Source organism: Cantharellus anzutake (assembly GCF_015039405.1).
Source record: "Cantharellus anzutake strain C23 chromosome Unknown EI90scaffold_31, whole genome shotgun sequence".
NCBI lineage: Eukaryota > Fungi > Basidiomycota > Agaricomycetes > Cantharellales > Hydnaceae > Cantharellus > Cantharellus anzutake.
Genome location: NW_024066981.1, coordinates 229672 through 254579, shown reverse-complemented (window position 1 = coordinate 254579; position 24908 = coordinate 229672). Strand labels below are relative to the sequence as shown.

Sequence of the window (24908 nt, the reverse complement as noted above, 5' to 3'; positions counted from 1 at the left end):
GGGGTCATAATCAAGACACGTTGCGTGCGGTTGCACTGTAGGGACAACGATCGACCTGGGTGCCATTCACAGCAGGGAACTAGGGTGTTGTTGCATAAACACCGGCGGCGAATGAGGGGTTCGCCTCCGCACCCTTTTTATGTGCGAAAAACGGCTGAAAGAAGAGATTAATGGGAGCGTGTACGTGTGTGGGTCATTCTTAGGGTAAACAAGTTGCAAGATGACCCGAGAAGAGTGATGAATGCTGTGACGTGACCTCGTCGCGTGACTGTAACTCCATGATCACATGCTTCACAAATCGGCGTTGTATTGGTGTATTGACGTCGAAGCGCGTTTCACGAGTCCTTTCGACACGCTTAACGCTCAAACGTTCACTCCAAACGCGTAACATTCCCCCTCTCCCCGTATCCTTCTTCTTCTCTTGAATTTTTGGCGTATAAATGCCACCGCGTCGGACAAAGAAAGTGGTTGAAACATCTGAAAGTTCGGAGGCTGAAGCTCCGATTAAAGGGAGGCAAAACGATCCGCCTGGTGATGTAGACGACGTTGCTCCGGCTAGCCCGACACGCCTGAAGGGGAAGAAACGAAGAGCAGGTGCAGCTGTATTTGCCGACGCGTCAAGTGGGAATCCGGATCGGAGTAGTGATGCCGCCCCGAGCAATAGCAATAGTCCTCGTAGACCTGGTCCACAACAGCAAAAAGGCCCTCAACGATCGGTGTCTTCCTTTGTAGAGCGTGATGATCGGGTGGAGAAAAAACGGAGGAGGCAGAGTGCTCGTGTTTCGTTTGTGAATCATTCGAGTGATGTCGAGGGAGGAGAAGGAGAGGGCCAGAATGGGGGTCGGGGGGAAGGGAACGGGGGAGACGCCTCGAAGGGTAGTACGGATAGAGTTGGGGATGTTGGAGAGGGGTTGGGTTCCCCTGCAACGCGTAGACCGCGGATGAGCGCGTCGAGGATTAACGCGGTGGCGCCTGCTCCCGCACCTGTGGTGTCGATAGACGTAATGAACAGTAATTTTGAAGAATGGATGAAGATGGCGACGGACAATGTACGTCTCTTTCACGTTCTTTCTTGACATGTTTTTCTTCGCTGATGCATTTCTCCCGGTAGAAAATTAATGCGACCAATTCATGGAACTTTGCATTAATAGATTACTTTCATGACATGTCCCTTCTCAGGAATACGGACGACAACTCGATCAATTTTCAGAAGGCGTCGTTTACACTCGATGGATGCGTCAAGATATGGACGAGTCGTGTGGATTCGGTGGGGACTGAGACAGGGAAGTTGTTGAGTAATCTTGCTCAGGATGGTGGTGCCGCGGAGGGGGACGAGGCACAGGGCGAGGATGTTGAGCGCGACGCAGAGGTGGGCGAAGGTGACGATAAGGGAAAGAAACGAAAGGTGGGCAAATCTTTCAATGTACCTGACTTTGTCGCCGACGCTTAGGTTATTCCTTGCGTAGGTTCACCGGACAGAATCCACTTTAGCCAAGTCGTATGCTCAATTACAAGTGAAGAAACTCGAACTTGATTTTGCCGTTGACCCCCTTTTTCGGAAGACTCGTGCCGAGTTTGACGAAGGAGGGGCTACGGGCTTGCTCATGAATCACCTCGGTATTGACTCTAACATGCGAGTCGTTTTCGATTCTGGGGATTCCAAGGTTATCGATGACGAAGAAGAGGCAGAAGAGGATCCTCATGCCGTAATAGATTTAGGTCATATTCGGGGTAAGCTTGATGGCTGTCAGGTCTGTTATTTCCATTCATGCACTTTATTCTTAGGGAATTTTATGACAAACGAGATATTTGATACCGTTGACTTACGGACAATTGCACAAGACTTCAGCGACTTCCGTTTCTCGTCAGATCCTAATGCCGTAGACCTTTCATTCCTCGACAAAATTGGGAGCCGCAATGTTGGAGAGCTTAATCCATCATTTGATGCTGGGAATGAAGACTCTGGAGGGGGTTTCGGAGCCGACTTTAGCACTGGAGATCTGGGCGATGATGGAGAAGCGCAGGACTTCTTTACGGGGGATAATCAAGTGCCCGCTAATGACTTCGGTATGGGGGGAGGTGGTGGCATGGACAGTTTTGATGATGACACTGGTGAGGGCGCTGGCCCGCCAGTTATTGGAGGAATGGAGCGTTTTGATCCGAGACGGCCACCCAATGAGCGAGATTTGGTGATGGCTATGAATGATGAGGAGGAAGGGGAGATGTTAGACTATTTTGATACCAATTTCATGAAGAATTGGGCTGGCCCCGAACATTGGAAGCTTCGTCGCTCCGTTAGGAAAGGTACGAGCTTTTGTTCCATTTTTACGACGTGAAAGAATCACCCGTTTCTCCAGTCACAGATCCAGCCGCTGAATCGCAGCCCCGAGCCAGACGCGAGAAGGCCGCTTTCACCATTTCATTCACTGATCCCATCGAAGCTTCACAAACGACCAAGTCCCTCTTTGTACCCGCTACCAAGGCGTCCATGCTGCAACTTCCTTCATCTACTCAACCAACAGCAAAACCTAGAGGTGGACGGGGGAGGGCCAAGAAAGGAGGGAAGAAACTGGATGATCATCTTTTACCCGATGATATGCATTTTACTAGTCAGCAATTGTTAAGGCTCTTCCTGAAGCCTAAATTTACTGTGGGTGTCGCTTGTTTTCTTGATGACTGTTGTTGGGGATGGCTGACATTCTTCGACGGTTCAGCTTAAGATGCGGCGACATGTTCGGACGGGGCAAGGTATGGTAGATAGGGTTATCAAGAAGGGAGCGTGGTTGGTTTGACAGTTTGACTCCCCGTAGAATCTGCGGATGGAGAAGTGGATGAACACTTCTGGGCAGCCGCCCAGGCCAATTCCAATGGTAACTATGATCGGAGTTCGTGCCCATGTCTTGCTCTTTCCTATCTCTCTCTTCGCTAACCCTGGTTATTGCGGATACAGCTGAAGATGGCGGACCGATACCATTCAACACTCAGTTCTTCCATGATGACGATGACGATGATGGTCCTGGATTGGGTTTCGATGATGATATGGATGCTGATCCCAACGAGCTTATACCGTCAGCATTGGACGATGAGGGCACGGGAGATCTGCTTGCGGCCACACAAGAAACGGTCAAACGAGTACGACTTGAATTCGTGAATTACGCTCGGAAAGCGAAGCGGGTGGACGTTCGGAAATTGAAGGAGAACATATGGAAGGGGCTAAATATAATTACGGAACCGGAAGCCTCGCACGAGGTGAGGAATCTTGCTTTCATGCTGACACACCAGGGTCTGTCTCATTTCGCCATTTGCGCCAGGGTGATGAAGAAGTGGTAGCGGCTCAGCTGACAGACCCTAGCGAGCCCCGGAAGTTTGAGTCGGTCATACAAGGCCTGCGGGGGTCGTATACCAGGGAGAAGATGGATGAGATTAGCACATCTTTCTGCTTTATTTGTCTTCTCCACCTTGCAAACGAGCGTGGATTGAAGATTGAAGTGGAAGGTGGGGATAAGACTATGCCTGACAATAATGAGGATCTGGAGGATGACGGTCCCAAGGATAAATCGGTTGGTGATATTTGGAGTCTCAATGTCTTTAGAGATCCCAATGCAACGGTCGCTGCATGAATTATTTATTTGCTCAATTTTTTTGTTTTGGTTTCGTTTGACATTATCTGTATGTATTGGAGGAGCGATATGGTGATTTGTACAGAATACATAATGTCGTTGTGGAAGAAAAAAAAAAGCATGGCGTCAAGACTGCCCAGCTTTGCGAACAAGATGTCAAAGTCCTTTGGGGGTATAATGTTGTGCATGCCAGATGTCCAGGGCCAACAAGAACAATCCACCGTTGGGGTATATAGATTGCCCAGACATGCGTTGATTGGTTGCGGGGCGTCAGCGCCCAAACAGTCTTTCCATCACACTAGCCTTAGAAGATTTGGCAGGAGCTGATTCTGGATAAGCTTCGGGATAGCCCCCTGGCATTAGGGGTAAACCCATATGATGATTTGGGTCGTGGTAACCTAACGGCATGCTGGGGCGGGGGGATGCCGAAGGGGTAGATGGCGTGTTATTGGTTCTTGGCTCAGGTATGACCAGCGACGGTGCGTCAATGCCCGGGGTAGGGCGAGGACGGGATGAAACTGGGGATGGTCCGTTAGAGGTGGGACGGGGCGGTTGCGGGTTTCCTGCAGTATATCTCCCATTGCCATTGGTCTTAGTTAGACGCTGGGGTTGGGATGAGGTCGGAGACTGAGGCTTTGACGGCTTTGGAGAGGGACCGAACGAATTCCGACGTCTCCGGTCGTTTGGTTGCTTCAGAGTCTCTGACTTTGGGGGTTCCGGTGTAGCGGCCCTGGCTCGTGATGGTAAACCGAAGCGTGTGTCAACCGGGTTGAGAGACTGCGGCGAAGTAGGAGGCTGACGTTTATTCGGTATCAGATCCGGAAGCTCAATTTTGCTGAGATGAATCGTAAGAGACGTAGGTGGTTTGTATTCAACCCTATTCGGTAGAATGCGTCAGATGTAATAAACATTGACAAGATTGTGGATGCTTATACTTCTTTGCAGCGGGAGCGTCGTCGAGGTTAATAACGCGATGGGGCTTTTTGCCCTTCGTGTCCTCTGCCTCGCCATACTTCACATACTGATGCAGTTCCTCTTCGTCGCCAACTTCTCGATGATGAAGTCGCTTGGTCTCTTGGGCCACTTGGACCACCTTCGACACTTGGTCAGCTGTGTGGGATTTGATGATCACATAAAGGAGGGCTGGATCTGCAAGCAAAGTCAAGCAGTGCTGGGCGTATTCCTCTATCTTGGCGTCTTCGGTAACCAAGACCTCGTTCTTCTCGTAAGGAGTGAACTATTGGAACACATACGGTAAGAAACTATTCTCGCTGGCGAGTCAGGACGTGCTCACGTTGTACACGGGCTTGGGGGGTAGGCTTGGAGGAGGTTTGGACGGCAGGTCCCCGGCAGCCGGCGGAGGCTTATTGGCTTGTGCCAGGCTAACAACAACTGGACGAGTAGGAGTCACGGTTGGCACAACGTTCCCTTGTCTTGCAATTTCTTTGGTGCCCTCGACATAATCTGTGAATGTAAGAAGTCCACAAAGAAGTAAAACCTCCAGCCCTTTCCGGTCATTGATATCGAACCTGAATTCTATGAATGAGCATGACTCGAGGTGTCGTTAAAGGCGATAGACCGACCGCTTGACATTATAATCTAGGATCTGAACGGACGCAGGCTTATCCTTGGCCTCCGATCTTGTCGTACAAACAATGACAGGAGGGTCAGGTTTGCGGATGACATAGCAACTAGATGGTAATTAAGCCACGAATATAGAAGCGCCTGGAAAGCATTAAACGTACGAATCTTTCTTCCATTCGAACTCATGGCTTAGAGTGTGATTGAATATGGCGTCATGGTAAAAATAGAGGACGACTCTTACTCTTCAAACTGGAAAGACCACTTGAAGGACCTATTCAATAATGGTCATTGGTGAGTCGAGGTAGAAGACATAAATTGGCATACATGGTTCCAATGAAGTTAAATTCAACTGGCACGTCAGGGTCGTGAAGGGTTATGATCTTCTTTTTGGATGATGAGTGAGGTGCCGTCACTGTAGCTAGGCGGGCACTGGAGTATGGATCATACATCGACCATTCATAGGTCCCAGCTGCGGAAGGCCGCGTTGATCGACTCTTCCTGTACAAAACATCCTTAGAGTAAGGGTCTGAGAGGTCAATATCTGGAGGCGAAGCCTTGCTGGGTGCGATATTGAGTGTAAAGAAGTTCTGGTCAAGACTCATTTGGTGTCAGGATGCAACGCAAGGGAAGTCGTTCAGCAAGCGCAGTCGTTCGAAGGCGCTTGAGAAGGTTGAAATTAAGTACAGCATCTGCACAGCCGCTCGGACATATAGTAAGCTCCGCCACGGCATTTCCCTGGCATTTCACTCTCTCATTGTCACTTGTGCCACAACCTCGGGGCAACCAGATGAGCGCTACTGGACCCGAACGACGCGCCCGGCGTCAAAGATCAAAGCCATATGAGCGCCCACCATCGAAGCCGGTTAATATCTAGCTACTTTGCCGTACTTCTCCCTTTTGTGCTTACCGTTTGTGCATTTTCTAGTCTTCGCTCTCGTCCCTCTGGAGTGTACTAACTGCGCCTTTCAAGCGCGGGAGCTCGTTATCTGATACAAATCAAGACTCGGGATCATATTCAGGAAGTGACGACAGTGAGGTGGAGGAAACCACCACGGTAGAATCCCGTCGAATCCCCGAACCATATACTCCTTCTCCAGCAGCACTGCAACTCTCAAAACGCGGTGAACAGGTAATTTTGACGCGTCAATCAGCACTTGTGTGTCTAAAGTCAAAACGCAGATGTTGGATCCCAATTATCAATCTTCCCTTTCAACGGTTCCCCCCTCGCAAACGTCTTCTGCCACATTCGGTTCTGCACCCTCCACCGCGACGGTGCCTGGCAGCCGCTATATTGCGTCTGTAAAGCCTTTCGGGCAATTGCAGACATCGTCAGTTTCACTTGTACCAACCGAACTTACCCTCTTCTCTAGACAGAACGACGCGCCAAGTAGATCTACATCACCGCAGGATAGAAATGCGCCCACAGCCTCAAATCGCTATCAACAGATCGTGGACTTTCTTCAGTCTAAGGGAGAGGCGAAGCTTAATAACTTCGAGCTTCTAGGAATCGCACAATCCCTCAAGGACTCATCGGATGTCCCCCCAGAGGCTCTCCTCGGCCTCATCAACAATACTCCCCCACCTTCCGATGTGCCTTCTGCAGCACTTTTAACAATTCGGAGCTCACGACCCTCCACTCCAAGCGCACCGAGACCGTTCCTTGCACCTCCGACATCAGAAACCAAGGCCACAACACCCCAAATTGAAATTAGCCTTCCGAATTCGCCGATTCCTGTCCGTAGGCATCGACGCCGATCCACGTATGTGGGCGTCGGACAAACCACTCCGAGACGCTATGCTGTCTCCAAGAATGCGGCGGAAGCCCATAATATAGATGATAAAGAGGCTTCTGGCACGAAGAAACGACGAATAGGTGACTTCGGTGCACCTACTACTTCTGGAGAAGAGAGTTCTGCTGCTTCGTCACCTCCACATACGGATAAGCCAAATATCAAGGAACATGAAGTATCTCCGCCACTCCAAAATACTGTTCAATTCCCCATGAGCTCTCCAGCTAAACCTCATGCGCCTTCTGAAGCACCATCGGAGCCGGTGCGGTCCCACCGCGTGCTACCTCGAACTACAGGATTGTTTACCCGTCCGTCGTCGGCTCCCTCTCCACTGCGTAAAGTCTTGAACGGTACGGGTTCACTTTGCGTAAACTCCACTCTAAGATAACAAGAGCTTTATTTACGATCCAGAATCCTCACAGGCTTCAGAGCCGCCTTCCCGAACATCCGAACCAAAGAGTCAAGCATCCGTTGCTATTCTTGACATATTGATGGATGGGACAGGATCCCTGGAGCTTCAAAATCCCAAGGAAAGCGACGCTGATGCTCGAAGCCCCTTATACAACCCATTCCAAACCATTGCCACCCCCAAAGGCGCCAGGATATCTACACCAACACCTCGCAAGGTACAGTTATTGAGCTTAGCGTGGGATTACTTCGGGGCTCACGATTCATGTAGCTTCTGAAGAGGCCATCTACAGCAATCATCGAGCCCCCAGTGGCCGTGAAGCGTGGCTTTGAATCAACGCAGTCTGATAACATTCTTGACCAAATCGACAGCACTGCACCTAAGGTTCATTTTCCTTTAACACTTCCTATTTGGCTCCTGCATTCATGTTTTTAACAACAGCAGCCACCCTCGAAACGCCCTAAACCTGAGAAGACCCACCTCGATTTAAATGGCGACTCCGTCGGCAGGTCACCCATCAACGTGTTCCCCTCCCGAACCGAAGCGAAGTCTCCATTCCCCAAACCCGATCTGGTTAAAATACCCAAGAGCAGGCTTGGGGCCCTGGAGTGCGCCATTATCAAGACTGAAGAGCCAAACGAAACCCCCCTTGTGCTGAAACGTGCTATATCGGGGCCAGAAGTCATTGAAATTGATGACGACGAGGATGAGAATGTGGAAAACGGGGTGAACAACAGAATGTCCGAGGGACCTCATTCCCATGTAGAGAATGGGGCGCTAACGTCATCACGGTCACCATCTTTGAGTCCAGCCAAAGCTGTGCACATACAGCCCAATTCCGTTGAGGAAGTTGAAGATGCGAAGAGTCCTAGCAATGTTGTCCAACCCCCATCCCGTCCGTCGAATAAACCACGACCGGCACCATTGGCACCGCGACCCGGAACATCAAACGGTCTGCTTGCACCTAATGCATCTTTTAAATCCACATCCCCCGTTATTCCTTCGCCCTTACGTCATGTTTCTCTTCCCCCAGACAATGACGAGGATGAAGAAACATCCAAGCCAATGCCCGAGGAGCAATCGTCGACGGTGATGAAACTGAACAGCCATGCGGCCGAGGAAGCTCCTGCCATCCTTTCCCCGAAATCACGCGCATTGCGCATTCCCTTACAAGAGCTTTCCACGTTTGATATACTCCTGCCTACCTCCATTGCCACTATTCAATCAATCTGCAAGACTCGCGAGTCATCGGAGGCACTGGACAATGCTGCCGCCCTCCCAGAGGCTGATCTTTTGAAGTATGAATTTGCATTTTCAGATGACAAAAACCCGCCTTCAGCACCTGCAACCATTCCACTAATTACGACGACAAGCGCTTCCCCATCTGCTTCCCCGCCCCTGTCGCCTTTGATTTTGCTGCTGCAGGGTTCAAATTGCCGTCGTCGCCAGCAGGAAGCTGGACCTGCCCAGTTTGCGCCTGTCAAAGTCCTCCCACTGCAATAAAATGTGCGGTCTGCGAGACACCAAAATCTGGGGGCAATACTTCCCCAACATCACCCTCTTCCTCAGCGCAGTCGCTTGTACCCTTAGAGAAGATCCCAAATGGGGAGGTCACTGTATCCGGCGGTACCTCTTTTGATTGGGCGGGAGCTGGAATGGCAAAGCCGGTCGCCTCTTCCGACATTTGGATCTGTGGGACCTGTGGAATCAAGAATGGGCTAGATCAGCAGAAATGCATGGCATGTGAGGCATCACGCCCAATACCACCTCAATCCACGGCGCCAATCGCTGGGTTCGACTGGGTTGCAGCTGGACTCAAGCCGAAAGATGACACAAACACATGGACATGCGGTACCTGCATGGTAACAAACGACCAAGATAAGATTAAATGCGCTGCATGCGAGAGTCCCCGACCGTGACTCAGGAGACACATTATTTATTTCCTTCGAGATGCTGATGTAGTACAATAATGATACTTCGCCTGCTGCTCCAGCCCTTTTGATCTGTTCGGCCACTCTCTTGCGTCACATGGTTCGCAACAAGTTCGCATGCCAAGATCAATAGCAAGTTTAGAACTCAAGCCGTCTAGCCACTGATCGAAGATCCTTTGGTTCTTCGCTTGAGAATGGATCGTCGCTGACCTTGCGTTTTAGAGACCTGGCTTTGCTGGTCTTAGTCGCTTTGACCTGGCCTTCTGTGTCTTCAGGTAATGTCCGAGGAGCTGTTGGCACATTGGTTCTCGGGAGCTTGGATGGATGCGTTGGGTACGGGAGAGCGAAGAAATAAGGATGTCGTAGCGCCTGTCAGATGTGGATCAGTGTTTGCTGCAGGGTATCCTTCGGGGGCTTACATCTCTGGCATTTACCCGGCGGCTGGGCTCATATGTTAACATCTTTTGGAGGAGGTCCAATGCATCCGCGCTCGCAGCGGTAAACAAAAGTTTCAGCGGTGATTTCGGAAATTGGCCCAGCGAAACGTAGTCAGGTAATTTTGTGTGGCCCTGGAAAATGATCAGCCGTTGGCGTAGCGAGAGGTGCGCCTCTAACTGACAGGCCATTCATTCTCTGTGGGTGTGCCCAGTGCGCGAAATATCGTTTTCAGTTGATCCATGTCTGACTCTCCGGGTAGGTAGGGGGTACGCAGCATGAGCTCAGCGAAAATACAACCAACAGACCAGATGTCGACCGCAGTACTGTAATACCTAGCCCCAAACAACAACTCCGGCGGTCGGTACCATCTAAGTGACATTCAAACACCTGAGCGAAATGATGAATCAAAGTATCTTACCTCGTAATTACTTGACATGTCATCTTCATTCCGGGATCAGCGAAGTCTCTCGCGAGACCAAAATCTGCGAGTTTCAGCTGCCCGTCAGAGCCAATAAGAAGATTGTTTGGTTTTAAATCCTGTTCCCCCCATTGATGACTCCTTGTTGTAATGACGAGCGAGAAGTAGCGCACCCTATGAAGTACCCAATTTCTGTGGCAAAATTCAAGACCACGAAGCGTCATCGCCGTCCAGCTTTTGATGTCGGCAGGGAGAAATACATTGGACCGGTCTTTGATGACCGCCTCCAAGTCACTGTCGAGGAATTCAAGGACGAGATTAAGATTAGCTTTTGATGAGAAGACGTCCAGGAGCTAAGCATTCATGAGCATTAGCTAAGCACCGATGTTACAGAGTACGCGCTGGGATACCTTAATGATGTTAGGGTGGTTAATCTCGCGAAGGTACTGTACCTCACGAACAGCAGACATGTCTAGGCCATCCTTAAATTGGCCAACTTTTATTTTTTTGATAGCCACTTGCTTTCCAGTAGCAGCCTCCCGTCCTGCCATCCCCATGAGATTGTCAAGACACTCGCAACTGGAGTTACAAACCTCGGTACACCACTGCGTACGTTCCTTCACCGATCTTGGCTTCCTTTGTCCATCTCTTTGCCCGCTCCTGGTTGCTTCGCTCCACGGCATCCATGGACCCAAGCCAGACGCCTAAGCTTTCTCACATTCACATGTTTTCATTTGAGCTTAGATCGGTTAAATTGGTTGTGTCGTCGGAGTTGGCCGGGCAGTTGTGACTTCCACTGTCCCCCAGCAACACATGAACATGATCCATCCTTCGCGGGCTTCCAACATCCGCACATATGATGATCTTCATAAGGGGGATGGTGGTCATAGATCATCTAGATATCGCAGTCGCAGTCCGTTTGATGGGCAAGGAGAGAGCTCAAACCGCACCAACTCCCATATTCCGCCAGTAGACAACGGATACGCTTCTCGCGAAGAACAGAGGCGAAGGGGAAGCCCAACTTATGACGTATTTCGCACGACCTCGCCGCTCAGAACACATGAATCAGAGTCACAAAACACGTACCCTTCTAGCGGTGGGTACCGCAACTATCGAGGGGGAGGTGCGGATTGGGCTGAACGGTGAGCGTGCCCATGGATATTGCCTTCTATGATGCTTATTTTTGCCACAGTCGTCGACAGATGCGGGAACAAACCACGAAATCTATTTGGCCACCCTCACCAAAGGCACCTGCACATGACAAGTAAATCTCTTGCTGTTCATCGACGGGTCTATCACTGATTATTCTCGAAGACCCCCACCCAAACGCAGGAAACGCTCGCGGTCCGTGGGCTCGGAGAGCGACACGGATAGGTCCGAAAAAGAGTATCGTCAACGTAGGAAGCATAGACATTCAAGTCGGAGAGATCGCGACCGCCATCATCACAGGAGTCCGAGACATCACTCTTCGAGGCACAGCAGGCACCGTAGTTCGTGGCGTCACCGCTCATCTGACGACGAAAGTGGCTCTGGATCCGAAAGTGAAGGAGATCGCCGCCGATACCCGCACCAGCGCAACGATGACAAGGGAATGGCTAAGGAAATGGAAAGAGAAAGTCCTACGCACACCGGAAATGATGACGAATCTGTCTGGGTCGAAAAACTTCCGGATAATCCACTCACCCAAATGACGGATTCCCCTCCGAATCCTCTCATTGACATAGCGCCTTTAGTGGCAACAACTTCTTCTGGCACCAAAGCGCCATTGAGTCAGAATACAACCCAAATCTACGATGACGATGACGGCGACGAGGTTGGGCCATTGCCATACAAGAGGAAGGAGGACAAGATTAACGAACGTGATTATGGTGGTGCACTCCTAAAGGGAGAGGGTAGCGCCATGGCTGCTTTCGTTCTAAGCAATCAGCGTATTCCTAGACGTGGTGAAATAGGTCTTACGAGCGATGAGATAGACAAGTTCGAAAAGTCGGGATATGTGATGAGTGGAAGTCGCCATCGTCGTATGAATGCCGTCCGTATGCGCAAGGAGAACCAGGTTATTTCGGCTGAAGAGAAGCGTGGTATTTTGAAGCTGCAGAAAGAGGAGAGGGAGAAGCGGGAGAATTTGATCGTTGGTGGATTCAAAGAAATGTTGGAGGAAAAGCTGAAGGGCACTGCAAGATAACAACCATAATTTTGACTATCATTATTGACGTTCGGTTATCTTTGTTCTGGTCTTTATCGTGGCCTGTAGCACAGCGCTTAAATATCACTCTTTAGGAAAATCACGGATGCAAGTGGGGTACTTGTCAACTTTCAGTGCCAGGATCACAGTTCACGACCGAGTCACATCGTATATGGACGTCGTGGACGTTGCTCAGCGCCTTAAACTAGCATTCGAAACGCCACCGCGTGGCTCGGTCTCTGATGCCATAGCCCTTGTTTCGGCATCGGTACGCGAATTCAACGCCGATCCCTCCCAGTCGCATCCGCAATGGCTTGCACCCCTCGAAGTGAAGCTCTTAGATGTGTACGAGAACCATGTACCTCACAACTCTGTGAAGCACTTAGAAGGATTCCTGTCCGTTCTCTTCACTTTGAAAACTGTGCTGCCAGCTTCGTCCATTATATCATGGTTTGATCACCTGCGTACGGCTCTTCGTGAACCAAGACTCAGTATTGATGCCGGGAAAGGCCTTAGGGAAATGCTTAGCTTTGCTCTGAAAGACCATGCCCATTCTGCTGAGTCAAGGTCGAGAGAGTTTCGACGTCGCCTGCTAGAATTATATCTCTTTGATGCCTCGCCTGCAGCTGAATCGTCGGAGGGAGTAATTGAGAGTCTCAACCAAAAGGTGGAAGACCGGGAGGCGAGAAAGACTTGGGAGGAGAATCTAGAACGTATTCTTGCCTCTGATGTTGTTAGTTCCCCTAATGTGGGTTACACTCATGCAGCCATGCTGTGTAGCAATATTTACTGATAGTATACTAGGATTCATTTGCGGTCTTGAATTCGATGTTCACAAATCCAGCCGCTAGACCAGGCATCACCACTATCCTACACCGAGTCTTCTCCAACACTCGTTCCCCTCCTGTATCTGAGTTCTCCAAGAGTCCACTACTACAAGCATTTTTTACTTCACTCCTTGTGGATCGATCAGATGCCCTCTTTGATCAGGAAATTTCTGCTTTGATTAGCATTATGCCTCACATGGCCGTCCGATGTCCAGAAAGTTTGAGGGATTGCCTGGGATCCCTGTTGGTGCTTCTCGCGCGTGCTGTGTGCTGGAAGCAACCAAATGATTCATCAAACCCAAATAGATCGGAGGGGACAGAGGAAAGTGACAACGATAATCTTGGTCCTGACAAGGGAAATAACAAAAATCCTGAGCATGCGAGAGCTGTTTTCCGACACAGGAATGACGAGGATCTTCCCCACGATAATCTACAAGACTATAATGAACTTGTTTTAAAACCTGAGCTTAATTGGGACCGTCTCGGTGAGCGTGATCCATTTCTACTGGGTGAAAGTCTGATATCACTGCCACAGGACCGAGCACATCTGATCCTTCAACGATCATCGATGCCTCCCGCTATTTTACATTCATTTACGGAATTTATCCATGTAATACGATCGCATTCCTTCGACGGTGAGCTCCACTCTGTGTCTCCACATTCACCATACCTGTGGTAGAAACTTGTTTATTTTAGGCCTGTGGTGCACTTGCAAGAAGTTGGTTATGATAGCCCTTTCGCAGTGCCTTGGAGAGATATACTTGATGTGGATGAGATTCGCTCAAGGAGCAAGGTACAGGGCCACTGCATCCGAGTGTTTCAATCCTTTTTGATTCATGATACACAGCGAATCGTTCGCAATCATGCTATTCATCCCGGAATATTGTATCGTGACGCACCTTCGGAATTGTCGAGCCCCTTGTCGTACACAACTGGGAGGAGCGACATTGATGATGTCGCAATGGTTGTGGCAGATTGTGCGCGTCTTGATCAATCGCGGGTCGAACTGGATGTGGAGGAGATGCTTCAATCATCAACTTCACGGGAAGGCTATTCGCCTAGGATTTTGCCCGTTCGAGAGAGCCATAAGAATACCCCAAGAGCACGCGAGTTTGACCGTCTACAACCCCTTGACATCTTCAACACACGCAAGTCTTCAATATCTGAACATCGTTCCAGTTTCGTAGACAGCCCCCCCAATGCATCCGGCGCTCATACTCCACTAATATTCTCCAGTCCGAATTTACTGGCATCGACATCTTTCACATCGCTTCTGGACAGGACAGGATCTTCTCCGACCACCCAAAACACCATACCGCCTTTACCTCAGCCCTCCCCCCTAACGCTCAGTACACTTCCTCTTCCCGATGTGGAAGAGGACGTTTCCTCGTCCTCCTCAATTGAGAAGTATCATTCACAGGACGTCCGTCCTGATCCACCCCCTCGTCGAGAGGCGACAGAACAAGCTGTGATTTTTCTCCAGCGGGAGAATGCACAGCTTCGTGAAATGTGCAACTTCTCAGCTTGGTTAAAGGACCAGATGAAGCATCACGTTAATCGGCTTCATAAAGATCGTGTCTTAGCCAAGTGCGAGGAATCAGAACGCCAGGGGCTGGTGCGTAACACGTCGCAGTGGGGAAACCAATTGATTGAACTAGACCCATTCTTTGGCAGCACAACCGGCTACGAGAGTATAGACACCGCCTTGAAGCATCCACGACAGAAATATCGAAGCTAAAGGAGCAAGCTTTGCGGGCTCAGAAAGCTAACCGAGATTGGGTTACGATCCTCAATGACAAAATCAATGGGTTTCGGAAGGAAAAGGCGAGCTGGCTCGAAGAAGCCGTGAATCTTAGAGGCCAAATTACGGATGCCCAGGTGATGCCCATTTAATCAATGAATAAATATTCCTCCATTTATAACACAATGTATAGAATACTGTGAAGGCACAATCTGCGCTCTTAGCAGAAGCACAAAGAAAGTAAGCACAGGGTTCACATTGTAATGATCATACTAATTTCAAGATAGAGTGGTGGATCTTACGAATCAAATTCATTTCCTCAATCCCAAGGCTGAGCAATTATCAAAATATGAACGCAGAATCGAGGAATTGTGTAAACAGGTCAACCTGTGAGGCTTATTCATTCATTGTTGCCTGTGCCATGTTAAACGAGTTGTATTCGACGTAGCGAAGAGTCTGAAGAGATAAAGCAACTCAAAGCAGATCTAAAAGCTCTCCATGAAGCGCGACATCAAATCATGAACATGAAATCCCTTATTGGGAGCCTTGAACACGCGAACAAAGAGCTAGAAGTCATGTTGAGGTACAGCTACCCGTCCAATATTCGAGAAAGAGGACTAACATTAATTGCCCGTGCTGAAGTGAGCGAACAAGCGAACTCAAACGACTAGAACAGCGTTTAGCCAATCCTCCTCGCAGTCCTCGACCCTCGAATGCGAAAACGCCTTCACCCAGATTCCGGCCGGTATCCATCAGTTCTAGCCCTCTTCGGCCACAGCCACCACTCAGCCCCGACACCGAAAGCAAACTATCGAAGCTGGAGACAGAGAACGCTGAGTTGAAAGAGGATGTGGAAGCCCTTAAAGTGATGGTTGAAACCCTTCGCGCTGATGGAGAACGAGCGCGAATACGTGAAGCGAACAAGGCCAGAAGACAATCCATTTCGGTTTCCAGAAGCCCTCGGTTTGGGCCAACAAAGGGAACTCCAAGTGCCGCTGAAGTGTCTAGGGGGGGCGAGATTACGCCAGAAATGTCGGTGCCTCCGTTGTCTTTGGACGACCGATAGGACTACTTGGAAGGTGTTTAACGTTGTGTATGCACGCATTGCCCATTGATCTCCTTGAGGCAAATATGTGTGGCGAAGATTCACGAAACAGGACGTGTTGGCGCGACCCAAAATCAGACGCGCTTTTCAATTCTCTAGATTATGTGAATCTGATCCAAATGACTCGAGTGCAACCGTAACTCAAGAGAAGTGCACGGCCACAGCCACGAATTCCCACGGTCGAGTGCACGGACTAGTGTCCTCGAAGGGCGGGCAGGGCAGGTGACCGTCCCTTGCTCCCTGATCTTCCCCCTATCCCAATCTTCTAGCCAGTGATGCCAGAGCACAAAGTGGTTGTCACTCGAGATGTTGGTACAAAGGCGACTGCGATCCTCGAAGCTCAACGGTATGAGGTGAATTTCAGCTGCTATCATCCCGCGCGCTAGCCGCTCCTACGCTGAATGTCGATCAATATTAGCTTGTCTCTTGGCTTGAGGATGGAGTGGCTCCGCGACAATGGCTTCTTGATAATTCGCCCGGTGCCTCTGCACTTCTAGTAATGGGCACAGATAAGGCATGTTTCGCTCGAGAGCCGTTGGTTCGTCACCGTTCTCTCATATCAGGGATACAGGTCGATGAGGAGCTGCTGGACTCTGGTGCATACACCGACTTTTTCCACCTCAGACCATTCACTGAAGAAAATTCAAATTCACAGCTGGACCATCCCTCAAGATTGTGTCCACGGTGTCGGTAGGCTATGGTGAGTAGGAAGTCTGTTGAAGCAAATAATTCAACAGGCGGCAATTGACCAACACATCTTGGCGTAGACCATATCCAAACTTCTGCGCTGGCCCAGCGGAAAATTCGTCTTGGGTACACCCCAGAGGTCCTAACGGATGCGGGTGGGAATTAGCTCACATTCTCTGAATCGTACAGATACTGAAATCTCGATAGTTGCAGATATAAGTGTGATGCTCGCCCTCATGGCGACAAGACTAGGCCGGGAGTCTATGCAAATCGTTCACGACGGCAAGGTTAGTTCGCCTCGAAGCCGTGTCCAGCTGTTTCTGAGAATTATGTTGATGTTGATGATCCATATTGCCCAGTGGCCCCAAGCGCCTTGGGCTCCCTTCTTACTATGTGGACAACAACTCAGTTCTCCGGATTATGTTGTTGGATTCGTCGGATTTGGCAGAATCGCTCAAGCAACTCTCACCCGACTGGTTGCCTTTGGCGTAAGCCGATGTCTCTTCACCACCTCTACTCGAAAGGTACCGGATGAAGCATACCCAGGTCTTCAAAACAAACTAGGTTTAAAAGAATTCCGCAGTGTCACCTTGGATGAAATTGCCAGGGAAAGCGATCTCATCATCGTTCTTACTCCAGGTGGCCCGTCCACATACCATCTTGTCGATGAAACATTCTTGCGCAAAATGAAGAAGACGTCTGTTCTCGTGAATACCGCCCGAGGGTCAGTAGTTGATTCTAATGCGCTAGCACTGGCTCTGCGTGGGGGATGGATATGGGGGGCGGGTATTGATGTCGTTGAAGGGGAACCTGATATCGATGCTGATCATATCCTCGTGAAAGAGCCAAGGTCAGTGAACGTCTAATTTCTAATGCTGACGGGGATCCTTGATGATGTGTACAACAGAGCTGTAGTTCTACCTCATATAGGGTCCGCAACGGTAGGGATTTCGGATCTCAGGAGCTTGGATTTTAATGAACCTCATCTATTAATCAGTACGACACACGTAACGCAATGACCTGCACCGCCGCTGAGAACTTGGTGCGAGGTTTAAAAGGAGAGAAACTACTGGCTGAGGTTGAACTGTGAAGATGAATAGTGACAGGCGGAGGGTTACACCACAGATGTGTAAAATAGCCAAAGGTTGGACAAACGTGTTAAAAGATATTTGACCTGCATAGGGGGCATGACGAGCTATGACTCGAATTGAACCACTACGAAAGAAGGAATGAATGTCATCAGTTCGCTGATGCAATGATCTCACCTTATACAGACAGCTTGCATGGAATCGGTTCTTGCACGTTTTGCATGGCTTAGTCGGGAGCGAGCGGTCCATGACGCTGATAATGCTGAAGTCATATGTGAATCGGGGCAATTCATGTATGGTCCGGAAAACTCACGCATAGCAAATAGCACATTCGGTCTTGCCCTCGAAGTAGGACGCTACGTTTTTCTTGAACCAGAATAAGGCATCAACGAGAAGCCCATTCTGGTTAACAGTGGTTTAGTCCATTAAATTGGCGCGAAATTGGGCACCACAAATACCTGGGATATTTGTTGTACGTTGAACAACCATGCACGCCACTTGCTCTCTGGTACACCGATTTTTCCAACATCTTTGACTTCCGCGCCATGCAGTGGGTAGTCGGCAGGTAATTGCAAACCTATTTCCATCTGCTGATCGTCAACGTTATAAATTGCGCGTATCTCTCGCATGGTCGGTATGATTTTGACTCCAAAGGAATCGTCCTGTAGCTCTTTGAGGATGTTGGGTGACCGGACGCTATCTAAATGTCGCTTAATAATAATTGGAGCAAAGTATTGACTGGTGAAGTGTGTGACGCTGCTAGATAATGTTCGATCCTTGCAATTCATCCACCAAGTCCGAATGATGGAGGGAATGGCTATGAGGGCTCTGTAGTAAACGTGAGCAGCTAATACGTGTATGCTCTCCGGAAATGATGTATCATAGACTAAAAATGGCCATCACCCTCACGTCAGCAAAGTATATAATGAGTACCTAGCAGACACAACTCACAGGATACATAAAACTCGTCTAACGACCATGGATCAAGAAGATAGGGCTTCCCAGATTTGTCGACATTGAGTATTTCAAAGATAGAAGGTAGGAGGCCAGTGTCAACGACCTCGGCTTCACGGAGTTGTTCAATGTAGCCCTGTTTGATGCGAGGTGTCTGTGCGTCCGTGGAAGTTAGGTCGAACGAGGCGGAAACGGCGCAGGCTGCTTACAGCATCCGAGAATGCACCAAACACAACCATCCATCCAAGGAAGAAAGAAAGTGCCTGCACAGCTGTCAGTTGAATAGAGTCGGAAATAAAACTAGCGCACTTGTCTTGAATCATCATCCACTTCAAAATCCAACGACAGCAGACTCATCAGTCCCACAGGAAGGCTCGCACGGAAGTCGCCTGACACATCCACTTCTCCTTCAATCACCAGCTTCTCGGTCCTGGCTTTCCCAGAAGCAAGGAGCAGCTCGTATGTTATCATCTTGACTTTTAGAGAGCTATCGCTGAGCAGTGAACAGAGCTAGAGGCATTCCATAAATCGATGTAAACTGTGCTGTCAAACCAGCTCTTACGGGCTCAAAAGAGCTGTCATCTAAAATAGCGGTGCCCGCATAACTTGCAATGTCTACAACAAGAGAGCGCAATTCCTCCCTTGGTTTTGACCTTGTCGCTATATCTGAAGTGTGGTGTTAACGCACAACGTTGAATGGAGAGGCGTCACCAACCTGCAGGCTCGAACAAGAGTTTCCGCACTAAGGGATAGATGTCTCGCTGACGATCCGTCCAGTCCAAGTGGAGGGCTTTGTTTGATGATGCCAAGTCATCAATCTTTACAAGCAGTTTCAGTGTCCTGTAGGAAAGAGGAATAGTCTCGATTGTATTAAGCGAGGTCTCCTGCAAATCCATCAGGAAAGGAATACTTGAGCAACATACAACATGCCTCTAGATTCATCTCAATGAGGCTCGAAATAAGATCCCAGTGAGCTCCAGGAACGGACTGAATCAACGAAACAATATGGGTAAGTGCTGTGACCAGTTCCAGCTCCAATTGTGCGCCAAGATCAGCATCTTCCGCAACCCACTTCTGCAAACCTTGAAGCATAAAAACGACTCGCTGCTGAGGGAGGAACACAGCATAAGACTCATCGGAAGGCGCGCAAGCATTGAGGAGGCGAAGTAGTCTCAGCCCCTGGGTATCCGCTTCAGCTGAAGCAACGCCCGATATTCGACTCGCTAACTCGTTCCTGTACCGGTCAAGGCGCGGAGTCTCAAAATTTAGTTCAGTTATGCATCCGCAAATGGCACATGCCGTCGCAATTGCTAATCACAAAGATGATGAATATGGGTTTCGCTCTGCAGGAAAAATGTACCTTGTTCCTGTACCTCTCGAGCAATGCTTAGCCAGATATCAACTTCTGGGGTGCCTGACTCTCTCAAAACTCCGTGGAGTACTGTACGAAGAACCCTCGGCCCATTCACGTCCTTTGATTTAATCGAATTCCTCAGCAGCTCTGAGACAAATAGTGCGAAGCCATCAGCAGTGGCAGCTCCACGTGATAATGATGCTGGGCGAATACTAGCAGCAACTTTGCGATGCCAATCTGCGTCGAGCCGTGTGGAGAAGAATGACAATATGTAAGTAGTTGCTTTCTTCGAGGCGTCTAACACTGTTTCCACCGAACGGAGAGATGCTTCAGAGGGCAACGACCTGAAAAGAGGGTTTGGCGAGGCAGGTGACATAACAAAATCTCTGGCCATCAATTCCAAGATCGCAAGGTGTTCGATCACCCATGGATTGACTCTGCCGACATGCCGATGTGAGGACACGAGTTCCAGCAAGGCAACAAGTACCCGCCCATACGACGAGTACCCATTCTCATCATAGCGTATATGAATGGCGGGCGACGACACATCCTGCACAGGAACCAAACTATCAAAGACGGCAAGTGACGGAGACGGCGAGAAATCTAGGACGATGGCCAATGATTCGTTAAAAAATTGGCGTGTCGGAAGAACGTCATCAATATTTATATCCGAAAAGCCTGTGATACGAGATATATGCAACGCCAAATCCAGAAAGACCAAGGGGCTGCGAAAGGCCATAAGTATTCCGATGTCAAATCCTCAGTTGCTAAGAAAAAGGCGTGCCTGAGATGAGTCCGGCATTCAACAATTGCATCCTTCGCCAACTTCTGCACGGTACTAGCCAGGACCCGTTTCGCATTGGACGATGCACGGCGGATCCAATCACGCACGAGGCTGTTCAACTTCTCCGTCATGGATGAACGATCAGTTGCCAACAATTCAGCTTGTACGAACATATTCGCCGCCAAATGTGAGCAGAAATCATCCTCGGGATCCATTTGAGACAGAAACTGCAGCGAAAGACGCTGACAGGCGCTGATTATTGCGATGGTGTCAACCCCATTTAACAGCCCACGGGTTGCGGATTCGGTAGCGGACCCAATCTTCGCCTTGACCTGGTCAACAAGTGGGGGACTTAGAAAAGCATCTGGGATGACCAGGATTACTGAATGCCACAGGGATCTCGGAGAAATTCACCTACTCCGTCTTCTGAGAAGCTTTTCCATCAAGGAGACCGACTCCTCATTCTGAGGATCCTCCGGATCAAAGGCAGACGAGAGTGTGTGAACGATAAAATCGGAAAATACCTCCGCATCCGGGGCTTGCACTTCGAGAAGGGGTTCTTCTAACAGAATAGAGAGTAGTGATTTATTCTTAGACGCAGACCTGACTAGCAGGGACCACAGTACAGCTGCGCGTTCGGGTTGAAGTGACCCGTACTCCTTGTAAAGGCTCCAAATTTGCGATGGCTCAAGGATTCGATCATCGGAATGTTGTAATGCATGGAGGATGGAGTCATCTAAAAGCTGAATGATATAACTAAAGGTTAGTATGCGCTGCACCGAAGAATGAGACTCTTGCCTTGGTTATGTGGGAATCAGTGGCTAGATAAGTAGGGAAGCAACGCATGATTTCGATTAGGAAACCAAATCGCTCAGCCTGTCCCTCCGTCTCGCCCGTCTGAAGTTCTAGCGTCTGGAGGGTCCACTGCTTTACCAAAGGAGGCAACGCTTCGAAATACGCGGTGTTTGATCCGTCCGATGTGGCGAACTTGTCATCGACTGCGCGAGTGATACGCAGCACGTTCACGTTATGTAGTCTCGACATCAGGCCAGCTGCATCCAAACATGTGATGGGCTTCCATGCAGAATGAAAGAGATCTAAGAGCAAAGCATTGTGTACATGCATTAATGGATGGATAAGAATGTTAAACTCACTTGAGTGTATCGAAGCCACGCTTATTAATCCTTTCCCAATTGATGACCCCAGAAGCGATTCGGGAACGTGTAGCGAGCCACTAAGGGCATTCTGCCAGAGTTGATCCCATTGGGTTTGGACGAGCCATTCGGCCACATCAGACCCTCCGACACCACTCCCCACAGTTCGGGCATCATTCGCACCAAATTTGCGAGCACAGAGCCACACACTATCGAGAATAGCATCAAGAAACGCTGTCACCACTCTGTCTCGCTGGAGTGCTCTGGCGACCGTGCGGTTCTGGAGCCCAGCCCATAGATGATCGAATAGCTCTTTTAACTTTTCTGTGGATTCTAATGGCAGCACCTACATTACTATGTTCATAAGTGCGATAATGATGCAGCCAGGGACCCACAGTAGAGGGAATAGTGGACAATATCAAGACGACAATAGGATAAGCCTCTAAAGGCGACCCGTTGCAACCGGACTGGAGAAATTCGAGGAATTTCTGGTACGGCCAGTTGCTAGAATCTCTGGCATGCAATGGATGTGGCGATTCTTGGCGCACTGTGGCAGGCCCTGCCGCATCCTCATCGTCGTCTTCTGCCTCGATGGCGTCGTCTCCTGATCCAGAATCAGCATTATCCGATACGCCATCGGGCATAATCCAGACTTTTGGCACATCTGAAGCATGATGAAGATATCATACTCCGCCCACTGCATAGCTTATCCGCTCACTTTTCAACAACGTCACAAGAGGAACCAGCAATTTAATTCGCACAGAAGGGTCTGGCTCGTCCCACGCGGAACCCATTGCATATATACTGAGGTTCAGGAGGTTTAGATCTTCGATATTATTTTCTATATGAGTACTTGTGATAGGTAAAATGAATGTGCATGGTGCCGACGTTCTGTGTACCTGCCTGAAACTGTGAAATACAATGGACAAGTGCCCATGCTGACTGGCGTAATAGCGGTTGGGAATAGCCAAAGGCATCGAACTCTAACCCTGGTGCATGAACGAGGGACCGTCCATGAAACAATGAGGAGAAAATCGCCGGTTCTAAGAGAATATTCTGCAACATGGTAAGGATGCTCTGCGGCTTCGTGCTGGAGCCTCGGAAATAGCCTATCATCCCGGAGTCAGACAAAATTGGTAAGTCAGGAAAGGGTTTACCTAGAAGCCACTCAATGGCTCCCAAAGCACCAATGCGGAGCCTCGCGCGTCGGTCATTTTCTGCTTCCTCTTCCACGAGCAATTTTCGTGTTGGCTCTTCGGGGACCGTGCTATCCAGTGGCTCCCGTTGCTTCCCAAGACTGCGTCTCTGACCTGTGCCCCGTAAAGGTGGCTCAGGTGCAGTGGGAGCGGGGGGGAAAACATTCAAAAAGAGAGCATCTGAATTGAGCAAAGCATCAACAGAGAACTGGGAGAGCCCGTCCAATAGATCCTGCGCCTTGAGATCGAGGTGCTGTTTAGCATAGTCAACTTCCGATGAAACCCCCCTAGACACGGTAAAGTTTGTCCAATTCCGAAGGGATTCACGTCGAACAGAAATATCAACGTCGTGCACACTCAGTAACCAGGATCCTAGAATGGGCTTTGACTCCGAAGCATCGGCAGTCTGGGTAAAGAAGTGGAGGATAGCTGCACGACTCTCGGATAGGGTCAGGAACTTTCCGTGAAGGGAAGATGACAGAACCCGAAGCCTTTTTGAGGGATGGAGAAATAGTGAGGGGAGATGGCTTAGCTAAATCAAGCAGTTAGTGACAGGCAAAGGATGCCGATGTACTGTAGTGCTCACCCAGACAGGCATCATATCTGACAGGGTCGTGCCTTTGTGATTATCTGCCCATGTCCGCAAGTCCTCAATAGCCTTTTCCCTAGTAACAGAATCTTTCTTCGCAAGCTTTCGAAGAATGAACACAAGGTCTTGATCGAGCGTGCTTGCAAGTCCCAAGGAGTCCAACGGATCGACTTTCACTGGGGCGGGTTTTGATGGAGGAATGAATTGTTTCACCTTCGGTGGCGGTTTCTCGCCTTTCTTTAGCTTAGCCTTTTTCGTTGAAGCCTGCTGGGCAACCACTGGCTCGCTACCAGCTGCCGCTTTGCGAGCATGCTTCTTGCGAGTACCGGAAGAGGCCGAACTTTTTCCACCCTTCGTCATTAAGCAACCCCAAACGTACACAGAGACACAGAAATTGATTCAGCAGACGAACGAGAAAACCCTTGGGCTGATGAGAGCAGAATTGGAATGCCCCGTTGCAGATATTCGGAAGGCTTGAGATCACCTGATCGAGATGTCAGTAGGGGTGCCACGGTTCGGTTCGGTTCGGTTCTGGAGCGATTTTTTGAGAACCGGAACCGGAACTGGTTCGAAATTTGACGATAATGCCGAACCAGAACCGAACCAGTATGTGAACCGAACTGAACCATTATTTGGTTCTCTTGCGGTTCGGTTCGGTTCTGGAACGGTTCGAACCAACTTTGTTAAATGTGATAATTTCAATGAAATATTATATTTTCGGCGGAACATTCTAAGTGTCCATAATGAGGCCCACCCGCTCTACGCGTTCCATCATGAGATTTGCCTCATAACCCTGCCACTCTCGGACCTTTGCTGCGTCTAATGCCTTCCTTGCCTCCCTCTCCTTGAAGTAGTTACGCTGCATATCGGCCTTCGCGATTTGAATAGCCCCGAGATGCTCGGGAGTGAGACGGTTCCGACTGTCAGTGTCAGTGTGTTTAGCGGCAGAAAATGCCCTTTCACATGGAATAGAGGATGCTGGGACCGAGAGCAGATCTCGGGCGATGGAGGTTAAGACAGGATATGTAGCGCCTTTTTTCTGAAAATTAATATA

At 49.5% G+C, this 24908-nt stretch overlaps 8 protein-coding genes across 8 annotated transcripts; 5 read left to right on the top strand and 3 right to left on the bottom strand.

Annotated features, from left to right (window-relative positions):
* Positions 1-234: 234 nt before the first annotated feature.
* Positions 235-3823, top strand: EI90DRAFT_1389537 (condensin complex subunit 2/barren). The gene is made up of 9 exons (XM_039051745.1): positions 235-1049; positions 1112-1405; positions 1467-1731; positions 1786-2304; positions 2358-2650; positions 2715-2748; positions 2811-2885; positions 2951-3249; positions 3312-3823. The coding sequence occupies exons 1-9, from the start codon at positions 441-443 to the stop codon at positions 3618-3620; spliced, it is 2697 nt and encodes an 898-aa protein (XP_038914823.1). The 5' UTR covers positions 235-440; the 3' UTR covers positions 3621-3823.
* Positions 3508-5746, bottom strand: EI90DRAFT_3062502 (uncharacterized protein). Its single transcript, XM_039060638.1, has 7 exons — positions 5529-5746; positions 5446-5475; positions 5366-5392; positions 5204-5311; positions 4915-5149; positions 4556-4857; positions 3508-4497 (listed from the first exon to the last, which is right to left on the bottom strand). The coding sequence occupies exons 1-7, from the start codon at positions 5651-5653 to the stop codon at positions 3891-3893; spliced, it is 1434 nt and encodes a 477-aa protein (XP_038914822.1). The 5' UTR covers positions 5654-5746; the 3' UTR covers positions 3508-3890.
* A 183-nt stretch (positions 5747-5929) lies between these two features.
* EI90DRAFT_3062501 (uncharacterized protein) lies at positions 5930-9703 on the top strand. The gene is made up of 7 exons (XM_039060637.1): positions 5930-6066; positions 6130-6333; positions 6384-7344; positions 7406-7620; positions 7674-7787; positions 7845-8829; positions 8856-9703. The coding sequence occupies exons 1-7, from the start codon at positions 5992-5994 to the stop codon at positions 9320-9322; spliced, it is 3021 nt and encodes a 1006-aa protein (XP_038914821.1). The 5' UTR covers positions 5930-5991; the 3' UTR covers positions 9323-9703.
* EI90DRAFT_3062498 (kinase-like domain-containing protein) lies at positions 9449-10736 on the bottom strand. The gene is made up of 6 exons (XM_039060636.1): positions 10601-10736; positions 10364-10543; positions 10191-10309; positions 9954-10140; positions 9754-9903; positions 9449-9703 (listed from the first exon to the last, which is right to left on the bottom strand). The coding sequence occupies exons 1-6, from the start codon at positions 10658-10660 to the stop codon at positions 9473-9475; spliced, it is 927 nt and encodes a 308-aa protein (XP_038914820.1). The 5' UTR covers positions 10661-10736; the 3' UTR covers positions 9449-9472.
* Positions 10737-10950: 214 nt separating this feature from the next.
* Positions 10951-12477, top strand: EI90DRAFT_2997107 (ras-induced vulval development antagonist-domain-containing protein). The gene is made up of 3 exons (XM_039056232.1): positions 10951-11332; positions 11383-11454; positions 11505-12477. The coding sequence occupies exons 1-3, from the start codon at positions 11004-11006 to the stop codon at positions 12373-12375; spliced, it is 1272 nt and encodes a 423-aa protein (XP_038914819.1). The 5' UTR covers positions 10951-11003; the 3' UTR covers positions 12376-12477.
* Positions 12478-12547: 70 nt separating this feature from the next.
* Positions 12548-16009, top strand: EI90DRAFT_3125182 (uncharacterized protein; the record flags this gene model as incomplete). Its single annotated transcript, XM_039063805.1, has 10 exons — positions 12548-13123; positions 13180-13687; positions 13738-13837; positions 13899-13995; positions 14050-14817; positions 14877-15080; positions 15137-15183; positions 15231-15332; positions 15392-15526; positions 15586-16009. 10 exons carry the CDS (start codon positions 12548-12550, stop codon positions 16007-16009), a joined length of 2961 nt encoding a protein of 986 aa, XP_038914818.1.
* Positions 16010-16323: 314 nt separating this feature from the next.
* Positions 16324-17825, top strand: EI90DRAFT_3145919 (uncharacterized protein; the record flags this gene model as incomplete). The annotated part of the gene is made up of 9 exons (XM_039065359.1): positions 16324-16401; positions 16467-16562; positions 16620-16644; positions 16704-16748; positions 16816-16890; positions 16943-17022; positions 17095-17585; positions 17643-17676; positions 17733-17825. The coding sequence occupies 9 exons, from the start codon at positions 16324-16326 to the stop codon at positions 17823-17825; spliced, it is 1017 nt and encodes a 338-aa protein (XP_038914817.1).
* A 24-nt stretch (positions 17826-17849) lies between these two features.
* On the bottom strand, positions 17850-24214 carry EI90DRAFT_3125180 (uncharacterized protein; the record flags this gene model as incomplete). The annotated part of the gene is made up of 19 exons (XM_039063804.1): positions 17850-17930; positions 18001-18085; positions 18137-18225; positions 18282-18709; positions 18775-18931; positions 18987-19040; positions 19087-19287; positions 19340-19443; positions 19493-19617; positions 19688-20087; positions 20138-20856; positions 20958-21279; positions 21334-21658; positions 21849-22012; positions 22070-22415; positions 22465-22733; positions 22788-22910; positions 22969-23797; positions 23852-24214. The coding sequence occupies 19 exons, from the start codon at positions 24212-24214 to the stop codon at positions 17850-17852; spliced, it is 5184 nt and encodes a 1727-aa protein (XP_038914816.1).
* Positions 24215-24908: the final 694 nt, after the last annotated feature.

What these genes read in the sequence shown, in the direction of transcription:
- EI90DRAFT_1389537 (XM_039051745.1), top strand. Translation starts at nt 441, where the DNA reads ATGCCACCGCGTCGGACAAAGAAAGTGGTTGAAACATCTGAAAGTTCG. An exon ending in ATAAGGGAAAGAAACGAAAG is followed by an intron (nt 1,406 to 1,466) that starts GTGGGCAAATCT and finishes TTCCTTGCGTAG; the next exon opens with GTTCACCGGACAGAATCCAC. An exon ending in AACCGGAAGCCTCGCACGAG is followed by an intron (nt 3,250 to 3,311) that starts GTGAGGAATCTT and finishes CATTTGCGCCAG; the next exon opens with GGTGATGAAGAAGTGGTAGC.
- EI90DRAFT_3062502 (XM_039060638.1), bottom strand. Translation starts at nt 5,653, where the DNA reads ATGTATGATCCATACTCCAGTGCCCGCCTAGCTACAGTGACGGCACCT. An exon ending in TTTAACTTCATTGGAACCAT is followed by an intron (nt 5,476 to 5,528) that starts GTATGCCAATTT and finishes ATTATTGAATAG; the next exon opens with GTCCTTCAAGTGGTCTTTCC. An exon ending in GACGCTCCCGCTGCAAAGAA is followed by an intron (nt 4,498 to 4,555) that starts GTATAAGCATCC and finishes TCTACCGAATAG; the next exon opens with GGTTGAATACAAACCACCTA.
- EI90DRAFT_3062501 (XM_039060637.1), top strand. Translation starts at nt 5,992, where the DNA reads ATGAGCGCTACTGGACCCGAACGACGCGCCCGGCGTCAAAGATCAAAG. An exon ending in AGCGCCCACCATCGAAGCCG is followed by an intron (nt 6,067 to 6,129) that starts GTTAATATCTAG and finishes TGCATTTTCTAG; the next exon opens with TCTTCGCTCTCGTCCCTCTG. An exon ending in TCGACAGCACTGCACCTAAG is followed by an intron (nt 7,788 to 7,844) that starts GTTCATTTTCCT and finishes TTTTAACAACAG; the next exon opens with CAGCCACCCTCGAAACGCCC.
- EI90DRAFT_3062498 (XM_039060636.1), bottom strand. Translation starts at nt 10,660, where the DNA reads ATGTCTGCTGTTCGTGAGGTACAGTACCTTCGCGAGATTAACCACCCT. An exon ending in ACATGTCAAGTAATTACGAG is followed by an intron (nt 10,141 to 10,190) that starts GTAAGATACTTT and finishes AATGTCACTTAG; the next exon opens with ATGGTACCGACCGCCGGAGT. An exon ending in CCACAGAGAATGAATGGCCT is followed by an intron (nt 9,904 to 9,953) that starts GTCAGTTAGAGG and finishes ATCATTTTCCAG; the next exon opens with GGCCACACAAAATTACCTGA.
- EI90DRAFT_2997107 (XM_039056232.1), top strand. Translation starts at nt 11,004, where the DNA reads ATGAACATGATCCATCCTTCGCGGGCTTCCAACATCCGCACATATGAT. An exon ending in GGTGCGGATTGGGCTGAACG is followed by an intron (nt 11,333 to 11,382) that starts GTGAGCGTGCCC and finishes TTTTTGCCACAG; the next exon opens with TCGTCGACAGATGCGGGAAC. An exon ending in AAGGCACCTGCACATGACAA is followed by an intron (nt 11,455 to 11,504) that starts GTAAATCTCTTG and finishes TTATTCTCGAAG; the next exon opens with ACCCCCACCCAAACGCAGGA.